At 45.0% G+C, this 21,639-nt stretch overlaps 1 protein-coding gene and 1 non-coding gene across 14 annotated transcripts in view; both read left to right on the top strand.

Moving 5' to 3' along the window:
* LOC139386420 (eukaryotic translation initiation factor 4 gamma 1-like) overlaps nucleotides 1-21,639 on the top strand; it is a 70,760-nt gene that overhangs the window by 28,682 nt on the left and 20,439 nt on the right. For 5 of the 13 annotated variants that reach the window (XM_071132010.1, XM_071132009.1, XM_071132004.1 and 2 more), the window contains 5 exons: nucleotides 10,124-10,263; nucleotides 18,345-18,461; nucleotides 18,662-18,740; nucleotides 19,064-20,197; nucleotides 20,662-20,750. In XM_071132010.1, the coding sequence (XP_070988111.1) occupies nucleotides 10,124-10,263; nucleotides 18,345-18,461; nucleotides 18,662-18,740; nucleotides 19,064-20,197; nucleotides 20,662-20,750 (1,559 nt within the window). Of the gene's footprint in view, nucleotides 1-1,950; nucleotides 2,007-2,319; nucleotides 2,407-10,123; nucleotides 10,264-17,352; nucleotides 17,636-18,344; nucleotides 18,462-18,661; nucleotides 18,741-19,063; nucleotides 20,198-20,661; nucleotides 20,751-21,639 lie in introns of those variants that run through there. The other 8 variants (XM_071132006.1, XM_071132003.1, XM_071132011.1 and 5 more) reach the window with 7 other exon arrangements.
* On the top strand, nucleotides 20,372-20,503 carry LOC139386454 (small nucleolar RNA SNORA17). Its single transcript, XR_011629053.1, has one exon. It is a non-coding gene; the product is annotated as a small nucleolar RNA SNORA17 (small nucleolar RNA).

Here is a 21,639-nt window from a genome sequence, read left to right as displayed (position 1 = left end):
ACTGAGCCTACAAGCATACAAGTATCTGACTGAGCGGTGGTAGGCAGAAGCAGACGTGTAAACATTCATTCAAACAGCACTTTTGTGCGTTTTGCCAGCAGCTCTTCGTTGTGCGTCAAGCATTGCGCTGTTTATGACTTCAAGCCTATCAACTCCCGAGATGAGGCTGGTGTAACCGAAGTGAAATGGCTAGCTAGTTAGCGCGCGCTAATAGCGTTTCAAACGTCACTCACTCTGAGCCTTCTAGTAGTTGTTCCCCTTGCTATGCATGGGTAATGCTGCTTCGATGGTGGCTGTTGTCGTTGTGTTGCTGGTTCGAGCCCAGGGAGGAGCGAGGAGAGGGACGGAAGCTATACTGTTCCACTGGCAGTACTAAAGTGCCTATAAGAACATCCAATAGTCAAAGGTTAATGAAATACAAATGGTATAGAGGGAAATAGTCCTATAATTCCTATAATAACTACAACCTAAAACTTCTTACCTGGGAATATTGAAGACTCATGTTAAAAGGAACCACCAGCTTTCATATGTTCTCATGTTCTGAGCAAGAAACTGAAACTTTAGCTTTCTTACATGGCACATATTGCACTTTTACTTTCTTCTCCAACACTTTGTTTTTACATTATTTAAACCAAATTGAACATGTTTATTTATTTGAGGCTAAATTGATTTTATTGATGTATTATATATATTAAGTTAAAATAAGTGTATATTCAGTATTTTTGTAATTGTCATTATTACAAATAAATAAATAAAAATCGTCCGATTAATCGTTATCGGCTTTTTTGGTTCTCCAATCATCGGTATCGGTGTTGAAAAATCGGTCGACCTCTAGTAAAGACCACAGCCCAAGTTGTAAATCTGCAGTGGGGCTATTGAGACTTGCTTCACTCTGCTTTAGGTATGATCATCACCCTATAAAATGTGTGCATGGTCTGTTCATTTTTTAGGATGTCGTATGGTTGTTGCATCTTTATCAGACTCGTCGTAAGGTTGTCATGGTTTGTGTGTCACTCTTTATTCCAGAAGTCACATGTCCTGAGGTCAGTCTGACACACAACCCTCTTCACTGGTCATGTGACAAGGAGACGAGAACTTGGTTTCAGCAACACACACACACACTAGAGCCCTGATGAGACAGCAACATGTTTTCTTTTTTTAATTTAACCATACTTAATTTGTGAGAAAATTGGGGGGAAATACAGTTGGCTTCTGCTTGCATATTTCAGTGTGAATAAAGTGTTTGTTTGTGCCCTCTGTTGGTGAACTAGTAGGTTTACTCTGTGTCGTCAATACAGCCTCCTGGAGGTGGAAGGCATGGTTTGGGTCTGCCAAGTTTTTCCACAGCAGAGCTGTAGTCGTGACAGGAGTAGCAATCAACTGAGCACCGCAGTGGAAAACTGGCATAAGCAGCACATTCTGTAGAGCCATAGAATACATGCCATATACCTCCGATCCATTAGGTGGTACTGGCAACATGATCACGGCTCATGGCCAGGTGAAAAACAGTTTCCTCCTACCCTCTCAGGCTTTGTGGTGATGAGATACGGGTGGGAGGGGGTTATTTTTAGCCCACAGTTGAGTGCTTTACTAACCCCCCACCCCACCTACGTCCTGGGCCCTGACCTAGCTGGAAGCCCAGATCACTTCCATAAAATTTTTAAAAAAGAGGTGTGTCTCTCTCCTCTCTCTCTCATGGTGTACAGCTCTCTTCTCTGCATCTCCACACTGCTGACCCGGGGAGACTTGGGCTACTTGTTGAGAGAGAAATATGGAAGGAGAGACGGAGCGAGAGGGGGGTGAAACGGAGAGAGGTCAAATGACGGAGGAGAGTAGTAAAAAGACTTAAGCAGTTGAGGGGATAACTCGGCTGTAGACAGGAGAGGAGGAGGACTTCAGAGACGATACCCTCTTCTCCCCCTTGTGTTCTCCTCTCTCTCACACTCTCAGGATGCCGTTGAGATTGGGGAACTGTGCCTCTAGGATGAGCTCCCAGCAGGCTGAGGGTAACTATGTGATGCGGTCTGGTTACACCGTCTCCTTTAAGCCCACTCTCTCTCCACCCCCCCTGCTCCCCATTCCCTCCCTCTCGTCATGACTCATATTTCAAGCTCTTATTTACTGGGAGGGGAACTCTCCAAGAAAGTCCTGTTCCCTTTGCTTTCTCTTTTTGTGCATGTTTCCCCTCTCCCTCCCCTCTCGGTGTGGGTTTTGACTAAATTTAGTCAGTGCTCTTCTTGGTCAACAATGCAGACTCAATAATGTGAGTTAGACTGAAATGTGTGCTATTCAGAGGCCACTTCCGCGAGTTTTTGTTCTGAGAGAAGAGGGGGATATGTGTGAGTAGGAGGAGACTGGTTCATACTGTCGCTGACGGCCTTGGAAGTTCAGGTCTGGAAAGACCAGGTGAGACTAATGAATTATGGAGTCATGTATTTCTGAAGATGGAGTGTTGGAATTTGGGATCTCTGTGTGAATGTGGAAAAGACTGGGGTGGGGCATGGGTCGATAGTGGGCAGGCAACTCGAGGGAGTGCTGTCATGGTCCTATGGCCTAACGTAATTGCTTCTGGTCCAGGAACAACCCCTAGCCCATACTCCCTAGGCACTTAAAATATACAGTGGGGAGAACAAGTATTTGATACACTGCCGATTTTGCAGGTTTTCCTACTTACAAAGCATGCAGAGGTCTGTAATTTTTATCATAGGTACACTTCAACTGTGAGAGATGGAATCTAAAACAAAAATCCAGAAAATCACATTTGTATGATTTTTAAGAAATTAATTTGCATTTTATTGCATGACATAAGTATTTGATCACCTAACAACCAGTAAGAATTCCGGCTCTCACATACCTGTTAGTTTTTCTTTAAGAAGCCCTCCTGTCACTCATTACCTGTATTAACTGCACCTGTTTGAACTCGTTACCTGTATAAAAGACACCTGTCCACACACTCAATCAAACAGACTCCAACCTCTCCACAATGGCCAAGACCAGAGAGCTGTGTAAGGACATCAGGGATAAAATTGTAGACCTGCACAAGGCTGGGATGGGCTACAGGACAATAGGCAAACAGCTTGGTGAGAAGGCAACAACTGTTGGCGCAATTATTAGAAAATGGAATTAGTTCAAGATGACGGTCAATCACCCTCGGTCTGGGGCTCCATGCAAGATCTCACCTCGTAGGGCATCAATGATCATGAGGAGGGAACAGCCCAGAACTACACGGCAGGACCTGGTCAATGACCTGAAGAGAGCTGGGACCACAGTCTCAAAGAAAACCATTAGTAACACACTACGCCGTCATGGATTAAAATCATGCAGCGCACGCAAGGTCCCCCTGCTCAAGCCAGCGCATATCCAGGCCCGTCTGAAGTTTGCCAATGACCATCTGGATGATCCAGAGGAGGAATGGGAGAAGGTCATGTGGTCTGATGAGACAAAAATATAGCTTTTTTTGGTCTAAACTCCAATCGCCGTGTTTGGAGGAAGAAGAAGGATGAGTACAACCCCAAGAACACCATCCCAAACGTGAAGCATGGAGGTGGAAACATCATTCTTTTGGGATGCTTTTCTGCAAAGTGGACAGGACGACTGCACCATATTGAGGGGAGGATGGATGGGGCCATGTATCGCAAGATCTTGGCCAACAACCTCCTTCCCTCAGTAAGAGCATTGAAGATGGGTCATGGCTGGGTCTTCCAGCATGACAACGACCTGAAACACAGAGCCAGGGCAACTAAGGAGTTGCTCCGTAAGTAGCATCTCAAGGTCCTGGAGTGGCCTAGCCAGTCTCCAGACCTGAACCCAATAGAAAATCTTTGGAGGGAGCTGAAAGTCCGTATTGCCCAGCAACAGCCCCGAAACCTGAAGGATCTGGAGAAGGTCTGTATGGAGGAGTGGGCCAAAATCCCTGCTGCAGTGTGTGCAAACCTGGTCAAGAACTACAGGAAACGTATGATCTCTGTAATTGCAAACAAAGGTTTCTGTACCAAATATTAAGTTCTGCTTTTCTGATGTATCAATTACTTATGTCATGCAATAAAATGCAAATTAATGACTTAAAAATCATACAATGTGTTTTTCTGGATTTTTGTTTTAGATTCTGTCTTTCGCAGTTGAAGTGTACCTATGATAAAAATTACAGACCTCTACATGCTTTGTAAGTAGGAAACACTGCCAATTTTGCAGGTTATCAAAAACTTGTTCCCCCCACTGTAGATCTGAAGGGATTGGATGGCTAAACATTGCTCTCTGATAGGCTTGGTAGCATTTTAGCTGTAATTCTTGATGCCAATACATTCCTCTCAAATCTACCCTAGATGCCTAGGGCCTAAGATTTGTCTGTGGACTGTTTTGTTAGACTTTAGTGCGGCTTTTGACATTATCGATCATAGTCTGGTGCTGGAAAAAAGTTGTATCTCTTTCCATCCCCTGCTATATTGAGGATAAAGCGTTACCGGTCTAACAGAAGACAGAGGGTGTTCTTTAATGGAAGCCTCCAACATAATCCAGGTAGAATCAGGAATTCCCCAGGGCAGCTGCCATTGAAAAATTAATCTTTACTAACGACATGCCACTGGCTTTGGGTAAAGCCAGTGTGTCTATGTGTGCGGATGACTCAACACTATACATGTCAGCTACTACAGCGACTGAAATGACTGCAACACTTAACAAAAAGCTGCAGTTAGTTTCAGTGGGTGGTAAGGAATAATAATAAATTATGTGGAAATTGAGCAAGTTGAGGTGACTAAACTGCTTGGAGTAAACCCCAAAAAGGAACTCAGGAAAATTGCAATTGGCTCAGAACAGGGAGGCACGGCTGGCCTTTGGATGTGCACAGAGAGCTAATATTAATAATATGCATGTCAATCTCTCCTGACTCAAAGTGGAGGAGAGATTGACTTCATCACTACTTATATTTATGAAAAGTATTGACATGTTCAATGCACCGAGCTGTCTGTCTGAACTACTGGCACACACATTGGTCACCCATGCATACCCCACAAGAGGTCTCTTCACAGTCCCCAAGCCCAGAATGGACTATGGGAGGCGCACAGTACTACATAGAGCCATGACTACATGGAACTCTATTCCACATCAAGTAACTGATGCAAGCAGTAAAATCAGATTTAAAAAAAACAGGTAACAATACACCTTATGGAACAGTGGGGACTGAAGCAACACAAACATAGGCACAGACACATGCATACACACACGATAACAGGCGCTATACACACACTTACACATGGATTTTGTACTTTAGATATGAGGTAGTGGTGGAGTAGGGGCCTGAGGGCACACAGTGTGTTGTGAAATCTGCGAATGTAATGTTTTTTAAAAATGTATAAACTGCCTTAATTTTGCTGGACACCAGGACGAGTAGGCAGCAGCTAATGTGGATCCATAGTAAATATAAATATCATTATAACAGAGGAAACAGTTAGCCCTGATTCCTGAAGTAACCTAGTCTGATTTTTCTGGGATGACACAATTTTCCATAGACAGACATGTATGCATTTTTAAATCAAACAACACATTTGACTTAGTTTTTACCAATCTAACTACATAACATAATGGTAATAATTGTATTTGAATGGCAAATCTCTTGATAAACTGGCTAACTGAAGGTGTCATAGGTCTACTCCAGATGCAGGTGAATGCATATTCAAGTGTGTGCATGCATTGAGATATTGTTTTGGCTGATCAGTGGAGTCTATGGTGCTACAGATGACAATCTGTTTTCCTTCCATTTGGGACTTACGGTGCCTTCAGAAAGTATTCATACCCCTTGACTTATTCCATATTTTGTTGTTACAGCCTGAATTCAAAATAGATTTTTCTCACCCATCTACACAGAATAATGACAAAGACTGAAATATCTAATTTACGTAAGTATTCGTCAATACTTTGTAGAAGCACCTTTGGCAGCGATTACAGCTGTGAGTCTTTCTGGATAAGTTTGTAAGAGCTTTCCACACCTGGATTGTGCAACATTTGGTCATTATTTTAGAAAATTCTTCAAGCTCTGTCAATTTGGTTGTTGATCGTTGCAAGACAACCATTTTTAGGTCTTGCCATATATTTAAGTCAGAAGTGTAACTCAGCCACCCGGGAACATTCACTGTCTTCTCCAGTGTAGATTTGTCCTTGTGTTTTAGGTTATTGTCCCGCTGAAAGGTGAATTCATCTCCCAGTGTCTGGTGGAAAGCAGACTGAAAAAGGTTTTCCTCTAGAATTTTGCCTTGCTTTGCTTCCATTCTGTTCCCTTTTTATCCTGAAAAACTCCTGATTACAAGCATACCCATAACATGATGCAGCCATGCTTGAAAATATGGAGAGTGGTTCTCAAGTAATGTGTTGTATTGGATTTGCCCCAAAGATAACACTTTGTTCAGGACAAAAAGTTAATTTCTTTGCCACATTTTTTACAGTATTAACCTTGTTGCAAACAGGATGCATGTTTTTGGAATATTTTTTTCTCTAGAGGCATTCCTTTTCACTTTTTTGTCAATTAAGATAGTATTGTGGAGTAACTACAATGTTGATCCATCCTCAGTTTTCTATCACAGCTATTAAACTCCTGGTGAAATCCCTAAGCGGTTTCCTTCCTCTCCTGCTACTGAGGTAGGAAGGACGCCAGCATCTTTGTAGTGACTGGGTGTATTGATACACCATCCAATGTGTGATCAACATGCTTTTTGATCCGTCTACTAATATGTGTCGTCCTTTGTGGTTGAATCTGTGTTTGAAATGTACTGCTCGACTGAGGGCCCGTACAATTATCTCTGTGTGGGGTACAGAGATGAGGTAGTCATTCAAAAATCATGTTAAGCACTATTGCAAACGGGAGTGAGTCCATGCAACTTTATTATGTGACTTGTTAAGCAAACGTTTACCTCTGAACATATTTAGGCTTGCCATAACAAAGGGGTTGAATACTAAAAAAAAATATATATATATATATATAAAAACCTTTATTTAACTAGGCAAGTCAGTTAAGAACAAATTCTTATTTACAATGATGGCCAAAACCGGACGATGCTGGGCCAATTGTGCGCCGCCATATGGGACTCCCAATCACGGCCGGATTATGAATTTGTATTTTTTTTTTTTTTTAATAAAGCTAATTTCCACTAACATGGGGTATTGTGTTTAGGCCAGTGTAAAATATAATCAATTTTAAATTGAGGGTGTAACACAAAATGTGTAAAAAGTTAAAGGATGTAAATACTTTCTGAAGGCACTGTATATTAGCCTACTGATCAACAACATTTGCATAGAAGCATCACTCCAGCATGTCATGCCTGTATGGAAGGACATCATATAGGCTCTGCTGTTAGTTTGAGAATATAAAATAACATCTACAGGGCCTTCGGAAAGTATTCAGACCCCTCGACTTTTTCCACATTTTATGTTACAGCCTTAATCTAAAATGGATTACATTGTTCCCCCCTCATCCATCTACACACAATACCCACAATGACAAAGCAAAAACTGTTTTTTAGAAATGTTTTAACAATTAAAAACACAGGTGTCCTAAAAACTTGGCACACCTGTGTTTGGGGAGTTTCTCCCATTCTTCTCTGCAGATCCTCTCAACCTCTGTCAGGATGGATGGGGAGCATCGCTGCACAGCTATTTTCAGATCTCTCCAGTGATGTTAGTTCGGGTTCAAGTCCGGGCACTGGTTGGGCCACTCAAGGACATTCAGAGTCTTGTCCTGAAGCCACTTCTGTGTTGTCTTGGCTGTGTGCTTAGGGCCGTTGTCCTGTTGGAAGGTGAACCTTCGTCCCAGTCTGAGGTCCTGAGCTCTCTGAAGCAGGTTTTCATCAAGGATCTCTCTGTACTTTGCTCCATTCCATCTTTCCCTCAATCCTGACTTGTCCCCCAGTCTCTGCTGCTGAAAAACATCCCCACAGCATGATGCTGCCACCACCATGCTTCACCGTATGGATGGTGCCAGGTTACCTCCAGACGTGACACTTGGTCACGCTTCAGGCCAAAGAGTTCAATCTTGGTTTCATCAGACTAGAGAATCTTGTTTCTCATGGTCTGAGAGTCTTTAGGTGCATTTTTGCAAACTCCAAGCGTGCTGTCGTGCCTTTTACTGAGGAGTGGCTGGCCGCTTTACCATAAAGGCCTGATTGGTTGAGTGCTACAGAGATGGTTGTACTTCTGGAATGTTCTCCCATCTCCACAGAGGAACTCTGGAGCTCTGTCAGAGTGACCATCGGGTTCTTGGTCACCTCCCTGACAAAGACCCTTCTCCACTGATTGCTCAGTTTGACCAGGCGGACAGCTCTAGGAAGAGTCTTGGTGGTCCCAAACTTCTCCATTTAAGAATGGAGGCCACTCTGTTCTTGGGGACCTTCAATGCTGCAGAATTTTTTTGGTAGCCTTCCCCAGATGTGTCTCGACACAATCCTGTCTCAGTGCTCTACGGACAATTCCTTTGACCTCATGGCTTGGTTTTTGCTCTGACATGCACTGCCAACTGTGGGACTTTATATAGACAGGTGTGTGCCTTTCCAAATCATGTCCAATCAATTTAATTTACCACAGGTGGACTCCAATTAAGTTGTAGAAACATGTCAAGGATGATCAATGGAAACAGGATGTCTAATAGCAAAGGGTCTGAATACTTATGTAAATAAGTTATTTTGGTTTTATTTTTAACTTAGCAAACATTTCTAAAAACCTGTTTTTGCTTTGTGATCATGGGGCATTGTGTGTAAATGTTTTTATTTAATCCATTTTAGAATAAGGCTGTATCGTAACAAAATGTGGAAAAAGTCAAGGGATCTGAATATTTCCGAAGGCACTGTATTCAAAGCAGCGTTTGGTTTTCGCCAGGCACAATGGGACCCATGTCGTCCAAAAAGTTGACTCAAGTTTGCCTAAAAGCACCTGAATGATCATGAAGAATGTTCTATGGACAGATGTTTTAAAAGTGTAACTTTTTGGATTACATGGGTCCCATTTATACCTGACGAGAACCAAACACTGCATTTCACAATCCTGTGACATTTTAGGAATGCTTTGCTGCCACAGGACCTGGATGACATTCTTTAGTAGAAGGAACCATGAATTTTTCTGTGTCAGAGAATTCTACAGGAGAATGTCAGGCGCTCCGTCTGTGATCTGAAGTGCACCTGGGTCATGCAGCAAGACAATGATCGAAAACGAACAATAAAGCCTACATGAAAATGGCTAAAAAGCAACAAATTATACGTTTTGGAATGGCCTAGTCCAGACCTAATCCCTATTGAGATGTTGTGGCAGGACTTGAAACGAGCAGTTCATGCTTAAACTCCCAAATATCGCTGAGTTAATGCAGGTCTGCATGCAAGAGTGGGCCAAAAGTCCTCCACAGCAATGTGAGAGACAAATCAACAACTACAGCAAGCATTTGGTTGCAGTCATTGCAACTAAATGTGGCACCACCAGTTATTGGGTGTAAGGGGGCAATTACTTTTTCACTCAGGGGCATTGGGTGTTGCGTAACTATGTACATTAAATAAGAAGGTAATTGTTTGTTCACTCTCGTGCCCTTTATCTAATATTAAGTTTTGGTTGAAGATCTGATAACATTCAGTATCATAAATATAAAAAGGTAGAGAAAATTAGAAAGGGGACAAGTACTTTTTCACGGCACTGTATGTGGAGATAGTGCTTTTCTCTGTTTTGTAGTAAAAAACATAGCGAAAGATAAGTGTTTCCAATGCCTATTCACAATTGGTCAAAATCACACGAAGCACACCCATGTTGTCATTGGAAACACTTATCTTCCTTTTTAACTACAAAACAAAGAAACATGACATTTTCTCATATGTTGATGTTGGAGTGGTGCTGGAAATGATGAATATAAAGTAGAAAAACTGTGACGTTTCCTTTTTAATTGTGAAATTACTCTGACAATCTGCCGCAGCTGGTGAATTAGTACGGAGGATGTTTTTAAGTGCTTCTCATAGTGGTTAGTACTGCAGCTGTTCTCACAACACATATGCTTGACACTAAACTTTGACGTTTTGCTGGTGATTTCCAAAAGTGCTGACATTCATGACTACTTGCGTGCTAATTTAAAGTTTGTGGGACAACTCTCTCTCTGTCTTGTCCACAGCAGGGGCATACTACCCGGCCCAACAGCAGTACACGTCCTCCGTGCCGGTTGCTCCGGTCATCATGAACCCTCCCCCCCAGCAGCAGCAACCACCTCCACAGCAACAGATCCACCCCAAAAGGGAGCGCAAACAGGTACAGGTAAACTCATCGTCCCACCTCTACTGTTATACACCACACACAGTTCAACTCATCACCCCACCTCTACTGTTATACACCACACACAGGTAAACTCATCACCCCACCTCTACTGTTATACACCACACACAGTTCAACTCATCACCCCACCTCTACTGTTATACACCACACACAGTTCAACTCATCACCCCACCTCTACTGTTATACACCACACAGTTAAACTCATCACCCCACCTCCACTGTTTCATTTTGTGGTTTTATTTAGCAGATAGGATAGTAGAGAAAAGACAGGAGAGAGAGAGGAGGAGCACAAGGTCAGTGAGTTGGATTGGAACCCATAGGGCCAGCGACGCTAACTGCTGGACTACAGGCCAGCCCACGTAGCACCTCTCCTAGATTAGACAATCAGGTATCCTGATCCCAGAATGGACAAGTAACACAACTGGAAACGCCCACCAAGAAACATTAGTGGTCTGATGTTATGTCAGTCAATGTTCCTCCTCATGCAGAGCAGGGTTTGAAAACTTCAGTGATTCTCATGTTTTAAAGGAAGATAAGGACTGTGCTAATAAAGCGTGTGAATATAAAAATAAAAAGTATAGTTTGTCAGCAAGGTGTATCCAGCACTGATTCCTTTCCCCCATCATCCACTGTGAAGGTGCACAGCGCAGTTTTGGTCTTCAAAACTGGTCTACTGTGTCTTCCTGTCAGGCCGGCTTACACTCTTGTGAATGTGACATGACACGTTGCCATGGTAACAAGAGGACTTGTGTGATAAACCACACTGTGCTGTGGGATAGTGTTGCATTCTGTCTAGGGAGGATTCTATATGGATTTAGTCCGCATGATTTACGTTTGTCTTTGATTTGAAATGGCTAAGTTTTTACGCGATGAACTGTATTACTGAACTGCTGTGTGACTGGAGCATGTTCTTTAGGGCTGTAGGACTAGTGTGCCTCTGCTGGTCTGGATTCATCAGGTATGTCTTAGTGATGGGGACCGGGGAAATGATAGTTACATATCACTATTATTTTGGACTAATATTATATCAATACTTTGACTCAAAGTATCAATTTGTATAACATATATATTTTTTACACATTTGCTAGGTAGCGTCAGCTAGCGCTAGTCGGCTGTATCTGTGCCAAAACTCTGGTATTTTTCATCATATAGCTTGCCCTTATTTTTAAATAGTGAGCCAACATTTTTTCAGCTATTTTCTCTTGTCTCTCTGCATCAGGCATACACTGAGTGTACAAAACATTAGGAACTGGCCCATTGTTGACTCCAATGCTTCCCACAGTTGGCTGCATGTCCTTTGGGTGGTGGACCATTCTTGATACACAGGAAACTGTTGTGTGGAAAAACCCCAGCAGCATTGCAGTTCTTGACACACACAAACCATTGTGCCTGGCACCTACTACGATATCCCGTTCAAAGGCACTTAAATCTTTTATCCGAATGGCACACACAAGCAATCCATGTCTCGATAGTCTCAAGGCTTAAAAATCCTCCCGTAATTAACCGGTCTCCTCCCCTCCTCCCCTTCATCTACACTACACCTACACTGATTGAAGTGGCTTTAACAAGTAACATCAATAAGGGATCATAGCTTTCACCTGGTCACTCTGTCACTCAGTGTATATTGAGTCTCCAGTGTATCTGTGCTCTGTACGGGGGACTAGTTTGATCTAGTCTCCAGCCAATGGATCTGTGCTCTGTATGGTTGGACTAGTCTGACCTAGTCTCCAGTGTACCTGTGCTCTGTATGTTACGATGGGCCTGGTTGCTTTATCACTGGCAGTGGGAGCATGCTGTCGTAGCTGGGGTGGACTTTGGCCAGCCATGCGGCCTCATCCCACGCTGCTGATGGTCCTTCAAGAGAGGCCCCCTGAGCTTCCAGTCCCACTATCTGTCATACTATCCAGGTCTGTGCCCAAACAATAGGAGCTTCTACTTTTAAAAATACATTTTTCTAGAAACAAGTCTCTCACTGTTGCTGCTTGTTATTGACCCCATTCAGCTGTCTTAGATATCATCCTGACCAACTTGCCCTCTAAATACACCTCTGCTGTCTTAAACCAGGATCTCAGCAATCACTGCCTCATTGCCTGCGTGTGTAATGGGTCCGCAGTCAAACGCTCTCCCCCATCACTGTCAAACGCTCCCTAAAACACTTCAGTGAGCAGGCCTTTCTAATCGACCTGGCCCAGGTATCCTGTAAGGATATTGACCTCATCCCGTCAGTAGAGGATGCCTGGTTGCTCTTCAAAAGTGCTTTCATCTCCATCTTAAATAAGCATGCCCCATTCAAAAATGTAGAACTCAGAACAGATATAGCCCTTGGTTTACCCCAGACTTAACCAGCACAAAAACATCCTGTGGCGTTCTGCATTAGCATCGAATAGCCCCCGCAATATGTAACTTTTCAGGGAAGTTAGGAACCAATATACTCAGTCAGTTAGGAAAGCTAAGGCTAGCTTTTTAAAATAGAAATTTGCGTCCTGTAGCACTAATTCCCCAAATTTTTGGGACACTGAAGTCCATGGAGAATAAGAGCCCTCCTCCCAGCTGCCCACTGCAATGAGGATAGGAAACTCTGTCACCACCGATAAATTTATGATAATTGATAGTTTCAATAAGCATTTTCTGGCCATGCTTTCCACCTGGCTACCCCTACTAGAGGTCGACCGATTAATCGAAATCAAGTTTTCATAACAATCGGAAAATGGGTATTTTTGGACACCAATTTGGCCGATTTAAAAAAATATATATATATATATATTTTTTTTTACACCATTATTTAACTAAGCAAGTCAGTTAACACATTCTTATTTTCAATGACGGCCTAGGAACGGTGGGTTAACTGCCACGTTCAGGGGCAGAACGACAGATTTTTACCTTGTCTGCTCGGGGGTTACAATCTTGCAACCTTACAGTTAACTAGTTCAACTCTCTAACCACCTGCCTCTCATTGCACTCCACGAGGAGACTGCCTGTTACACCAATGCAGTAAGCCAAGGTAAGTTGCTAGATAGCATTAACCTTATCTTATAAAAAACAATCAATCATAATCACTAGTTAACTACACATGGCTGATGATATTACTAGATATTATCTAGTGTGTCCTGCGTTGCATATAATCTGACTGAGCATACAAGTATCTGACTGAGCGGTGGTAGGCACCAGCAGGCTCGTAAGCATTAATTCAAACCGCACTTTCGTGTGTTTTGCCAGCAGCTCTTCGTTGTGCGTCAATCATTGCGCTGTTTATGACTTCAAGCCTATCAACTCCCGAGATGAGGCTGGTGTCACCGAAGTGAAATGGCTAGCTAGTTAGCGGGGTGCGCGCTAATAGCGTGTCAAACGTCACTCACTCTGAGACTTGGAGTGGTTGTTCCCCTTGCTCTACATGGGTAACGCTGCTTCGAGGGTGGCTGTTGTCGTTGTGTTCCTGGTTCGAGCCCAGGGAGGAGCGAGGAGAGGGACGGAAACTATACTGTTACACTGGCAATACTAAAGTGCCTATGAGAACATCCAATAGTCAAAGGTTAATGAAATACAAATGGTATAGAGGGAAATAGTCCTATAATTCCTATAATAACTACAACCTAAAACTTCTTACCTGGGAATATTGAAGACTCGTTAAAAGGAACCACCAGCTTTCATATGTTCTCATGTTCTGAGCAAGAAACTGAAACGTTAGCTTTCTTACATGGCACATATTGCACTTTGTTTGTTGAAATTGAACATGTTTATTTATTTGAGGCTAAATTGATTTTATTGATGTATTATATTAAGTTAAAATAAGTGTTCATTCAGTATTGTTGTAATTGTCATAATTACAAATAAATAAATAAAAATCGGCCGATTAATCGGTATAGGCTTTTTTGTCCCTCCAATAATCGGTATCGGCGTTGAAAAATCATAATCGGTCGACCCCTACCCCGGCCAACATCTCAGCACCCCCTGCTTCTCCTTCTCACAAATCCAGACAGCTGATGTTCTGAAAGAGTTGCAAAATCTGGATCCATACAAATCAGCTGAGCTAGACAATCTGGACCCTCTCTTTCTAAAATTTTCAGCCCCTATTACAAGCCTATTAACCTCTCTTCGTATTGTCTGAGATCCCCAAAGATTGGAAAGCTGCCGCGGTCATCCCCATCTTCAAAGGGGAAGACACTCTAGACCCAAACTGTTATAGACCTATATCCTGTCCTGCCTTTCTAAAATCTTCAAAAGCCAAGTTAACAGATCACCGACCATTTCGAATCCCGCGTACCTTCTCCACTATGCAATCTGGTTTCCGAGCTGGTCATGGGTGCACTTCAGCCACACTCAAGGTCCTAAACGATATCATAACCGCAATCGATAAAAGACAGTACTGTGCAGCTGTCTTCATCGACCTGGCCAAGGCTTTCGACTCTGTCAATCACCACATTCTTATCAGCAGACTCAACAGCCTTGGCTTCTCAAATGATTGCCTCGCCTGGTTCACCAACTACTTCTCTGATAGAGTTCAGTGTGTCAAATCGGCGGGGCTGTTGTCCGGACCTCTGGCAGTTTCTATGGGGGTGGCACAGGGTTCAATTCTCGGGCCGACTCTTTTCTCTGTATATATCAATGATATCGCTCTTGCTGCCGGTGATTCTCTGATCCACGTCTACGCAGACGACACCATTCTGTATACATCAAATCAAAGTTTATTTGTCACGTGCGCCAAATACAACAGGTGTGTAGACCTTACAGTGAAATGCTTACTTAACAATAGTGCAAAAATTTAATAGGTGAGCAATAGTTAAGTAAATAAATTTAAAAAACAGTAAAAAGACAGTGAAATACAGTAGCGAGGCTATATACAGGCACCGGTTAGTCAGGCTGATTTGAGGTAGTATGTACATGTAGATATGGTTAAAGTGACTATGCATATATGATGAACAGAGAGTATAAGTAGTGTAAAGAGGGGGTGGCGGGACACAATGCAGATAGTCCGGGTAGCCATTTGATTACCTGTTGAGGAGTCTTATGGCTTGGGGGTAAAAACTGTTGAGAAGCCTTTTTGTCCTAGACTTGGCACTCCGGTACCGCTTGCCATGCGGTAGTAGAGTGAACAGTCAATGACTGGGGTCTTTGACAATTTTTAGGGCCCTCCTCTGACACCGAAGGTGTAGAGGTCCTGGATGGCAGGCAGCTTAACCCCAGTGATGTACTGGGCCGTACGCACTACCCTCTGTAGTGCCTTGCGGTCGGAGGCTGAGCAATTGCCGTACCAGGCGGTGATGCAACCACTGCTCTCGTTGTTGCAGCTGTAGAAACTTTTCAGGATCTCAGGTCCCATGCCAAATCTTTTTAGTTTCCTGAGGAGGAATAGGCTTTGTCGTGCCCTCTTCACGACTGTCTTGGTGTATTTGGAACATCTGGCCCTTTGGACACTGTGCTAACAAACCTCCAAATGAGCTTCAACGCCATACAACACTCCTTCTGTGGCCTCCAACTGCTTTTAAATGCTAGTAAAACTAAGTGCATGCTCTTGAACCGATTGCTGCCCGCACCCTCCCGCCTGACTAGCATCACTACTCTGGACGGTTCTGACTGAATATGTGGACAACTATAAATACCTAGGTGTCTGGTTAGACAGTGAACTGTAAAATCCAAAATTAAATCTAGAATCGGCTTCCTATTTCACAACAAAGCCTCCTTCACTAATGCTGCCAAACATAAACTGACTATCCACCGGTCCTTGACTTCGGCGTTGTCATTTACAAAATAGCCTCAAACACTCTACTCAGCAAATTGGATGCAGTCTATCGCAGTGCCATCCGTTTTGTCACCAAAGCCCCATATACTACCCACCACTGCGACCTGTATGCTCTCGTTGGCTGGCCCTCACTACATATTTGTCGCCAATCCCACTGGCTCCGCGTCATCTATAAGTCTTTGCTAGGTAAACTGGAGCGAATTGCAAAAATCACTGAAGCTGGAGTCTTATATCCCTCACTAACTTTAAGCATCAGCTGTCAGAGCAGCTTACCAATCACTGTACCTGTACACAGACAATCTGTAAATGTCACACCCAACTACTTCATCCCCATATTATTTCTTACCCTCTTGCTCTTTTGCACCCCAGTATTTCTACCTGCACATCATCATCTGCACATCGATCACTCCAGTGTTAATGCTATTTCGCCTCTATGGCCTTTTTATTGCCTTACCTCCCTACTCTTCTACATTTGCACACACTGTACATAGATTTTTCTGTTGTGTTGTTGACTGTACGTTTGTTTGTGTAACTGTTGTTTTTGTCACACTGCTTTGCTTTATCTTGGCCAGGTCGCAGTTGTAAAGGAGAACTTGTTCTCAACTGGCCTACCTGGTTAAATAAAGGTGAAATGTAATTAATTAATAGGAGGATGGTAGACAGGGGAGGAAGTGCTGCAGCAGCACACAGCGAGTCCGTCGTGATTCAGACTGTCTGTGTCTGAGCGTCACGTTGTCTTTCTATATGATTTCAATAATGTCTGCCAGCATGCTGGCAAACGAGTATGAAGTGTAAAGCTGTTGTTTTTCAGCAAAGCTAAGCAGGCTGTTTAGTCGTAGCTGTCTTGTAACTGTGAGGTAATTTTCTAAATATTTTCCATTTTACCACACTGCTTTCAAGCAGTGCATTGGCCTGTTTTTTTCTTCTCTCCACTGCTCACTTTATGAATCTCTCTCTCTGGTCTCTGGGTAGACCAAGGGGGGTTTAAGGACAAGTCAGCACATAGCTCAGCTCCACGTGGCTGCTGGGCTCCTCCCCCTCTGAGCCAGAAGCACAATGGCTGACCTATCTCCTCCCCTTCTCTCTCGCTCCCTCTCTGCTGCTGCTTCTGTTGCATACCCCCTCTCTCCCCCAGGAAGAGGCTGAAATGTTTTGTAGTGCCTGAGTACAGAATGACAGAAGAGCAGCTGAGAGAGAGAGATAAATAAAGTAGCCGGAGCTCATTTGTTAAAGTTTTGAATAGTTTTTTTCTTCTTTTTTTCTGGACTTACTCCTCCCTCTTTCCCCCTCTATTTGGCCCCTTTTGACTGTGTGGTTCGGTGCTCAGTGGGCGGGGGCGCTTGCATTCCAGTGCTGCAGCTCCACAAGGCCAGTCACTCTGGCTTCTCTCTCGCTCGCTCTCTTTTTGTCTTTTGTCTCTCCCTCTACGTGTGTGAGAGCTGGGAACGAGGCTCTGCCCTGCTGGCTCTGCGAGTTGAGGGAGTAGGCTAAGTGCGTTTTCCCAACCACGGTTGCAAAAGCAGCCTACTTGCTGGGAGAGGCCTGCAGGCCGACAGCTCAACTCCGGCACCAGGATGAGAGAGGCCTGCTAAGGGCTCTGGAGCCTGTCCGCGTCAGGTAAACCACTCTACCAGCGGGGGAATGTGCTGGCTCAAGCCTGTTGCTGACAACTCTTAGTGTGTGTGACAGACAGAAAGAGAGCGAGGAGAGTTTGTGATAGAAAACATGTGGCTCTGTGTAAGGGCACACCTTGTAAGTGAGTAATCCGTTTTTCAGAAGTTTGAAGGTGTATTGTACTGTGCTTTTCAATAACAGCAAATCTGGCTGATTTTCTAGGTATAGTTTGAGTTCGTATGGAGAGAGCAAAAATAATGTCTGGCTTGCACTGGAATTTATTTGACTAAAGTTGAGTATGTCCGTAGTCATATTTTGTTGGGGAAGAATTAGCTAAAACAAGGCAGCAATCTGTCTACAAGTCTGTGTTTGTCAGGCTGCATAGCTTTGTGGGGCTGGTGTTTCTTGTGTGAGTGTGAGAAATGTAGCTCTGCTGATTGAGAAGACGCTGCTAGGCCACAGCCCTACAGTGCAACACAGACTTGGCAGAGTTGGAAACAGGGCCTAGCATCATAGGAAGCAGTTAAGTTGTGACAGCTTTTCTCCTCACCCTCCCTCTCTCCTTTACTCTCGTTCGTTCTCTTTTTTGCTCTTCCTCCTTTAGAAAGGGAATGAAACAAGAGCGAGTAACACGTTTTTCTCGAAGGCGCTCCTGCATTCTCTAAATGTTTCTTCTTGTGTCCCTCCCTGTTGTCTTGTGGCCTCTCTATAGATCATAATACGAGACCCTAACCAGGGTGGTAGAGACATCACTGAGGAGATTATGTCAGGGGGCACCCGCAGTGGCACCACCCCCACACCCCCACAGGTGAGCGACGACTCTTCAGAGGTGAGCTACCGTACCCTCGTCACCAACCATCATCCCTTTACACACCTTTATCTACCATACCATCCTGTTATTGGATGTGCAGACATTTTGTTTACATATTGGGCATTGCATCTAACCTGTCACAAAGTTTTCATAAGGCTGTCATATGGTTGTGTCCACTCCAGTTACCTAATGTCTGTGTGTTGTATTCGGTCCCTTAGTCGTCTATATCTGGATCAGAGGGCCCAGCCGTTGGCCAGGCCGACGGGGAGAACGTGACACCTGTCGTGGTCAGACCAGGTGAGTTGGCCGAGGGGTCAGGTCATCTTGAAGGCCGTAGCTGGCCGTTGCTCATTGGTTCACCTTCAGTACATAGAAGTAAATTTTTGTGAATTTGACTGAATCACATAGACAAAATGCTCCTTTGGAAAGGACCTGTGTATTTTTACCATTTAATGTTGAATTGATAATAAGTGGGTAATTTTAAAAATAAGATCAACAGACATGAGGGTCAATTTGAACATTAGTATGATGCTATGGGCCACTTGAGTCTGTTAACCATTACCTTTCTAAGGTGAATTTAACCAGTGGTTTTTCCTCGTGACATCTCCTTTCCTCCTCAGATGACCGAGGGAATCCTGCAGCCACTCTCATAACTGGCCCCCCAGCCCTGTCTAAAACCCCTGAACTGGTCAAGACTTACCCTGCCCCAACAGAGGTCAAACTCCCAGACACAAACAGTAAATCCCCTTCCTTATCCCAGGACCTACCCACACCCCCGTCGGTAACTACCACCCACCACACTACTGTCCCTACTACCCCCCAACCCTCAACTAGTCCCATTGCAGACATGATGGACGCTCCAGCCGCTGCTCCAGCCCCATCTGCCCCTGAAGTGCCCGCTTACCCTGCACCCCTGCCTGAACCCCGCCCCACTCCTGCAGCTGAGGAGCATCCCTCAGCTGCCAAGGAGGAGCGGGAGGAAGTGAAGATTAAAGAGGAGGTGGCGGAGGCTAGGCAGGAGGTGACTACATCATCCAAACCTGAGTCTTCCCTTGCTCCAGTGATCACCCCTAGCAGCAGCACTAATGGTATCTCTGCCACCCAGCCACCCCCAGCCAAGGAGGAGGAGCCAGCAGCCTTGTCCATCAACATGCCCACCCCCCAGGCAGCAGAACCCCCCCCGGAGTCTCCTATCGCCCAGCCAGAGGAGCTCAGGCTGCCCAATGGCCTGCCGCTCCCCAGCCCCCAGGACCCTGAGAAGATGTCTGCGGAGTCGTCGGAGTGTGACGTCAGCCCCATTGCTGAGCCTGAGGTGCCTCAGTTACAGAGCGAGGCACCCATGCCTAAACTGATGCCTGTTGCAGTCACAGCAACGCCCGCCCCCATTGTCAAGGCGACGCCCGCCCCCGTTGCCCAGGCGACGCCCGCCCCCGTTGCCCAGGCGACGCCCGCCCCCGTTGCCCAGGCGACGCCCGCCCCCGTTGCCCAGGCGACGCCCGCCCCCATTTCCCAGGCGACGCCCGCCCCCATTGCCCAGGCGACGCCCGCCCCCATTGCCCAGGCACCGCCCGCCCCCATTGCCCAGGCACCGCCCGCCCCCATTGCCCAGGCACCGCCCGCCCCCATTGCCCAGGCACCGCCTGTCCTAGCTGAGACTGCTACTACTACAGTTGTAACTGCTCCCCGTGTAGAAGATGAGATGGACTCTCCACCACCACAGAGCACCACCCCAGCCGGGGAGAGTTCTATGCAAGGTCAGTATCAGTCTGACTTGCTTTTTCTCTCTCTACTTCTTTGAAACAGTCTCCTTCTGTCTGTCTTTTTCTCTAACTGGAGCCATCTGTCTGTCTATCTCATTCAACCACGTTGTCTTTCTCTATTTTAATTCCTAACCCTACTGCTTGGCACTTGGTGAAGATTAAACAGGATCTGCCCCTTGAGGTGTTGCAGTCCGACTGTGTGTGTCGAGCCTGTGTCGTGAGGGGCAGAGAGTTACCGGGTTATGCCTACGCTGAGGACCCAGAACAGTGGGTACTTGGAGTGATCACAGCTCCAACAGAAAGCCATAAAAATAAAAAGTTGGATAGGTGGCAATGTGGTAACCGCTCCACCTTGATTTCTAGGTGGAGTTTGGGTGCTAGGGTTGGACTAGGGATTGGGATTGAGTGTCAGTCCATAGAGGTTTATTCTGACTGTGTTGGTGGTGTTCTGCTTGTAGCTGCTGTTTCTGTGCCAAAAAAAAAGAGGAAGATGAAGGATCTGAACAAGAAGGAGGCTGTTGGAGACCTCCTGGATGCCTTTAAGGAGGTCCGTTCATATGAACCACCCACTCAATCCTTTTCAAACACACCACCCACTCCATCTCATATCAACCACGCCATCTCATATCAAACACCCCACCCACGCCATCTCATATCAAACACACCACCCACGCCATCTCATATCAAACACCCCACCCACGCCATCTCATATCAAACACACCACCCACGCCATCTCATATCAAACACACCACCCACGCCATCTCATATCAAACACACCACCCACGCCATCTCATATCAAACACACCACCCACGCCATCTCATATCAAACACACCACCCACGCCATCTCATCAAACACACCACCCACGCCATCTCATATCAAACACACCACCCACGCCATCTCATATCAAACACCCCCAACGCCATCTCATATCAAACACCCCACCCACGCCATCTCATATCAAACACACCACCCACGCCATCTCATATCAAACACACCACCCATGCCATCTCAAATCAAACACGCCACCCACGCCATCTCATATCAAACACACCACCCACGCCATCTCATATCAAACACACCACCCACGCCATCTCATATCAAACACACCACCCACGCCATCTCATATCAAACACACCACCCACGCCATCTCATATCAAACACCCCCAACGCCATCTCATATCAAACACCCCACCCACGCCATCTCATATCAAACACACCACCCACGCCATCTCATATCAAACACACCACCCACGCCATCTCATATCAAACACACCACCCATGCCATCTCATATCAAACACACCACCCATGCCATCTCATATCAAACACACCACCCATATCAAACACACCACCCATGCCATCTCATATCAAACACACCACCCACGCCATCTCATATCAAACACACCACCCACGCCATCTCATATCAAACACACCAC

The sequence above is a fragment of the Oncorhynchus clarkii genome, chromosome 27 (assembly GCF_045791955.1).
Source record: "Oncorhynchus clarkii lewisi isolate Uvic-CL-2024 chromosome 27, UVic_Ocla_1.0, whole genome shotgun sequence".
Taxonomy (NCBI): Eukaryota; Metazoa; Chordata; class Actinopteri; order Salmoniformes; family Salmonidae; genus Oncorhynchus; species Oncorhynchus clarkii.
Note: the sequence above shows the minus strand (reverse complement) of the source record. Positions and strands in the feature narration are given on the sequence as shown.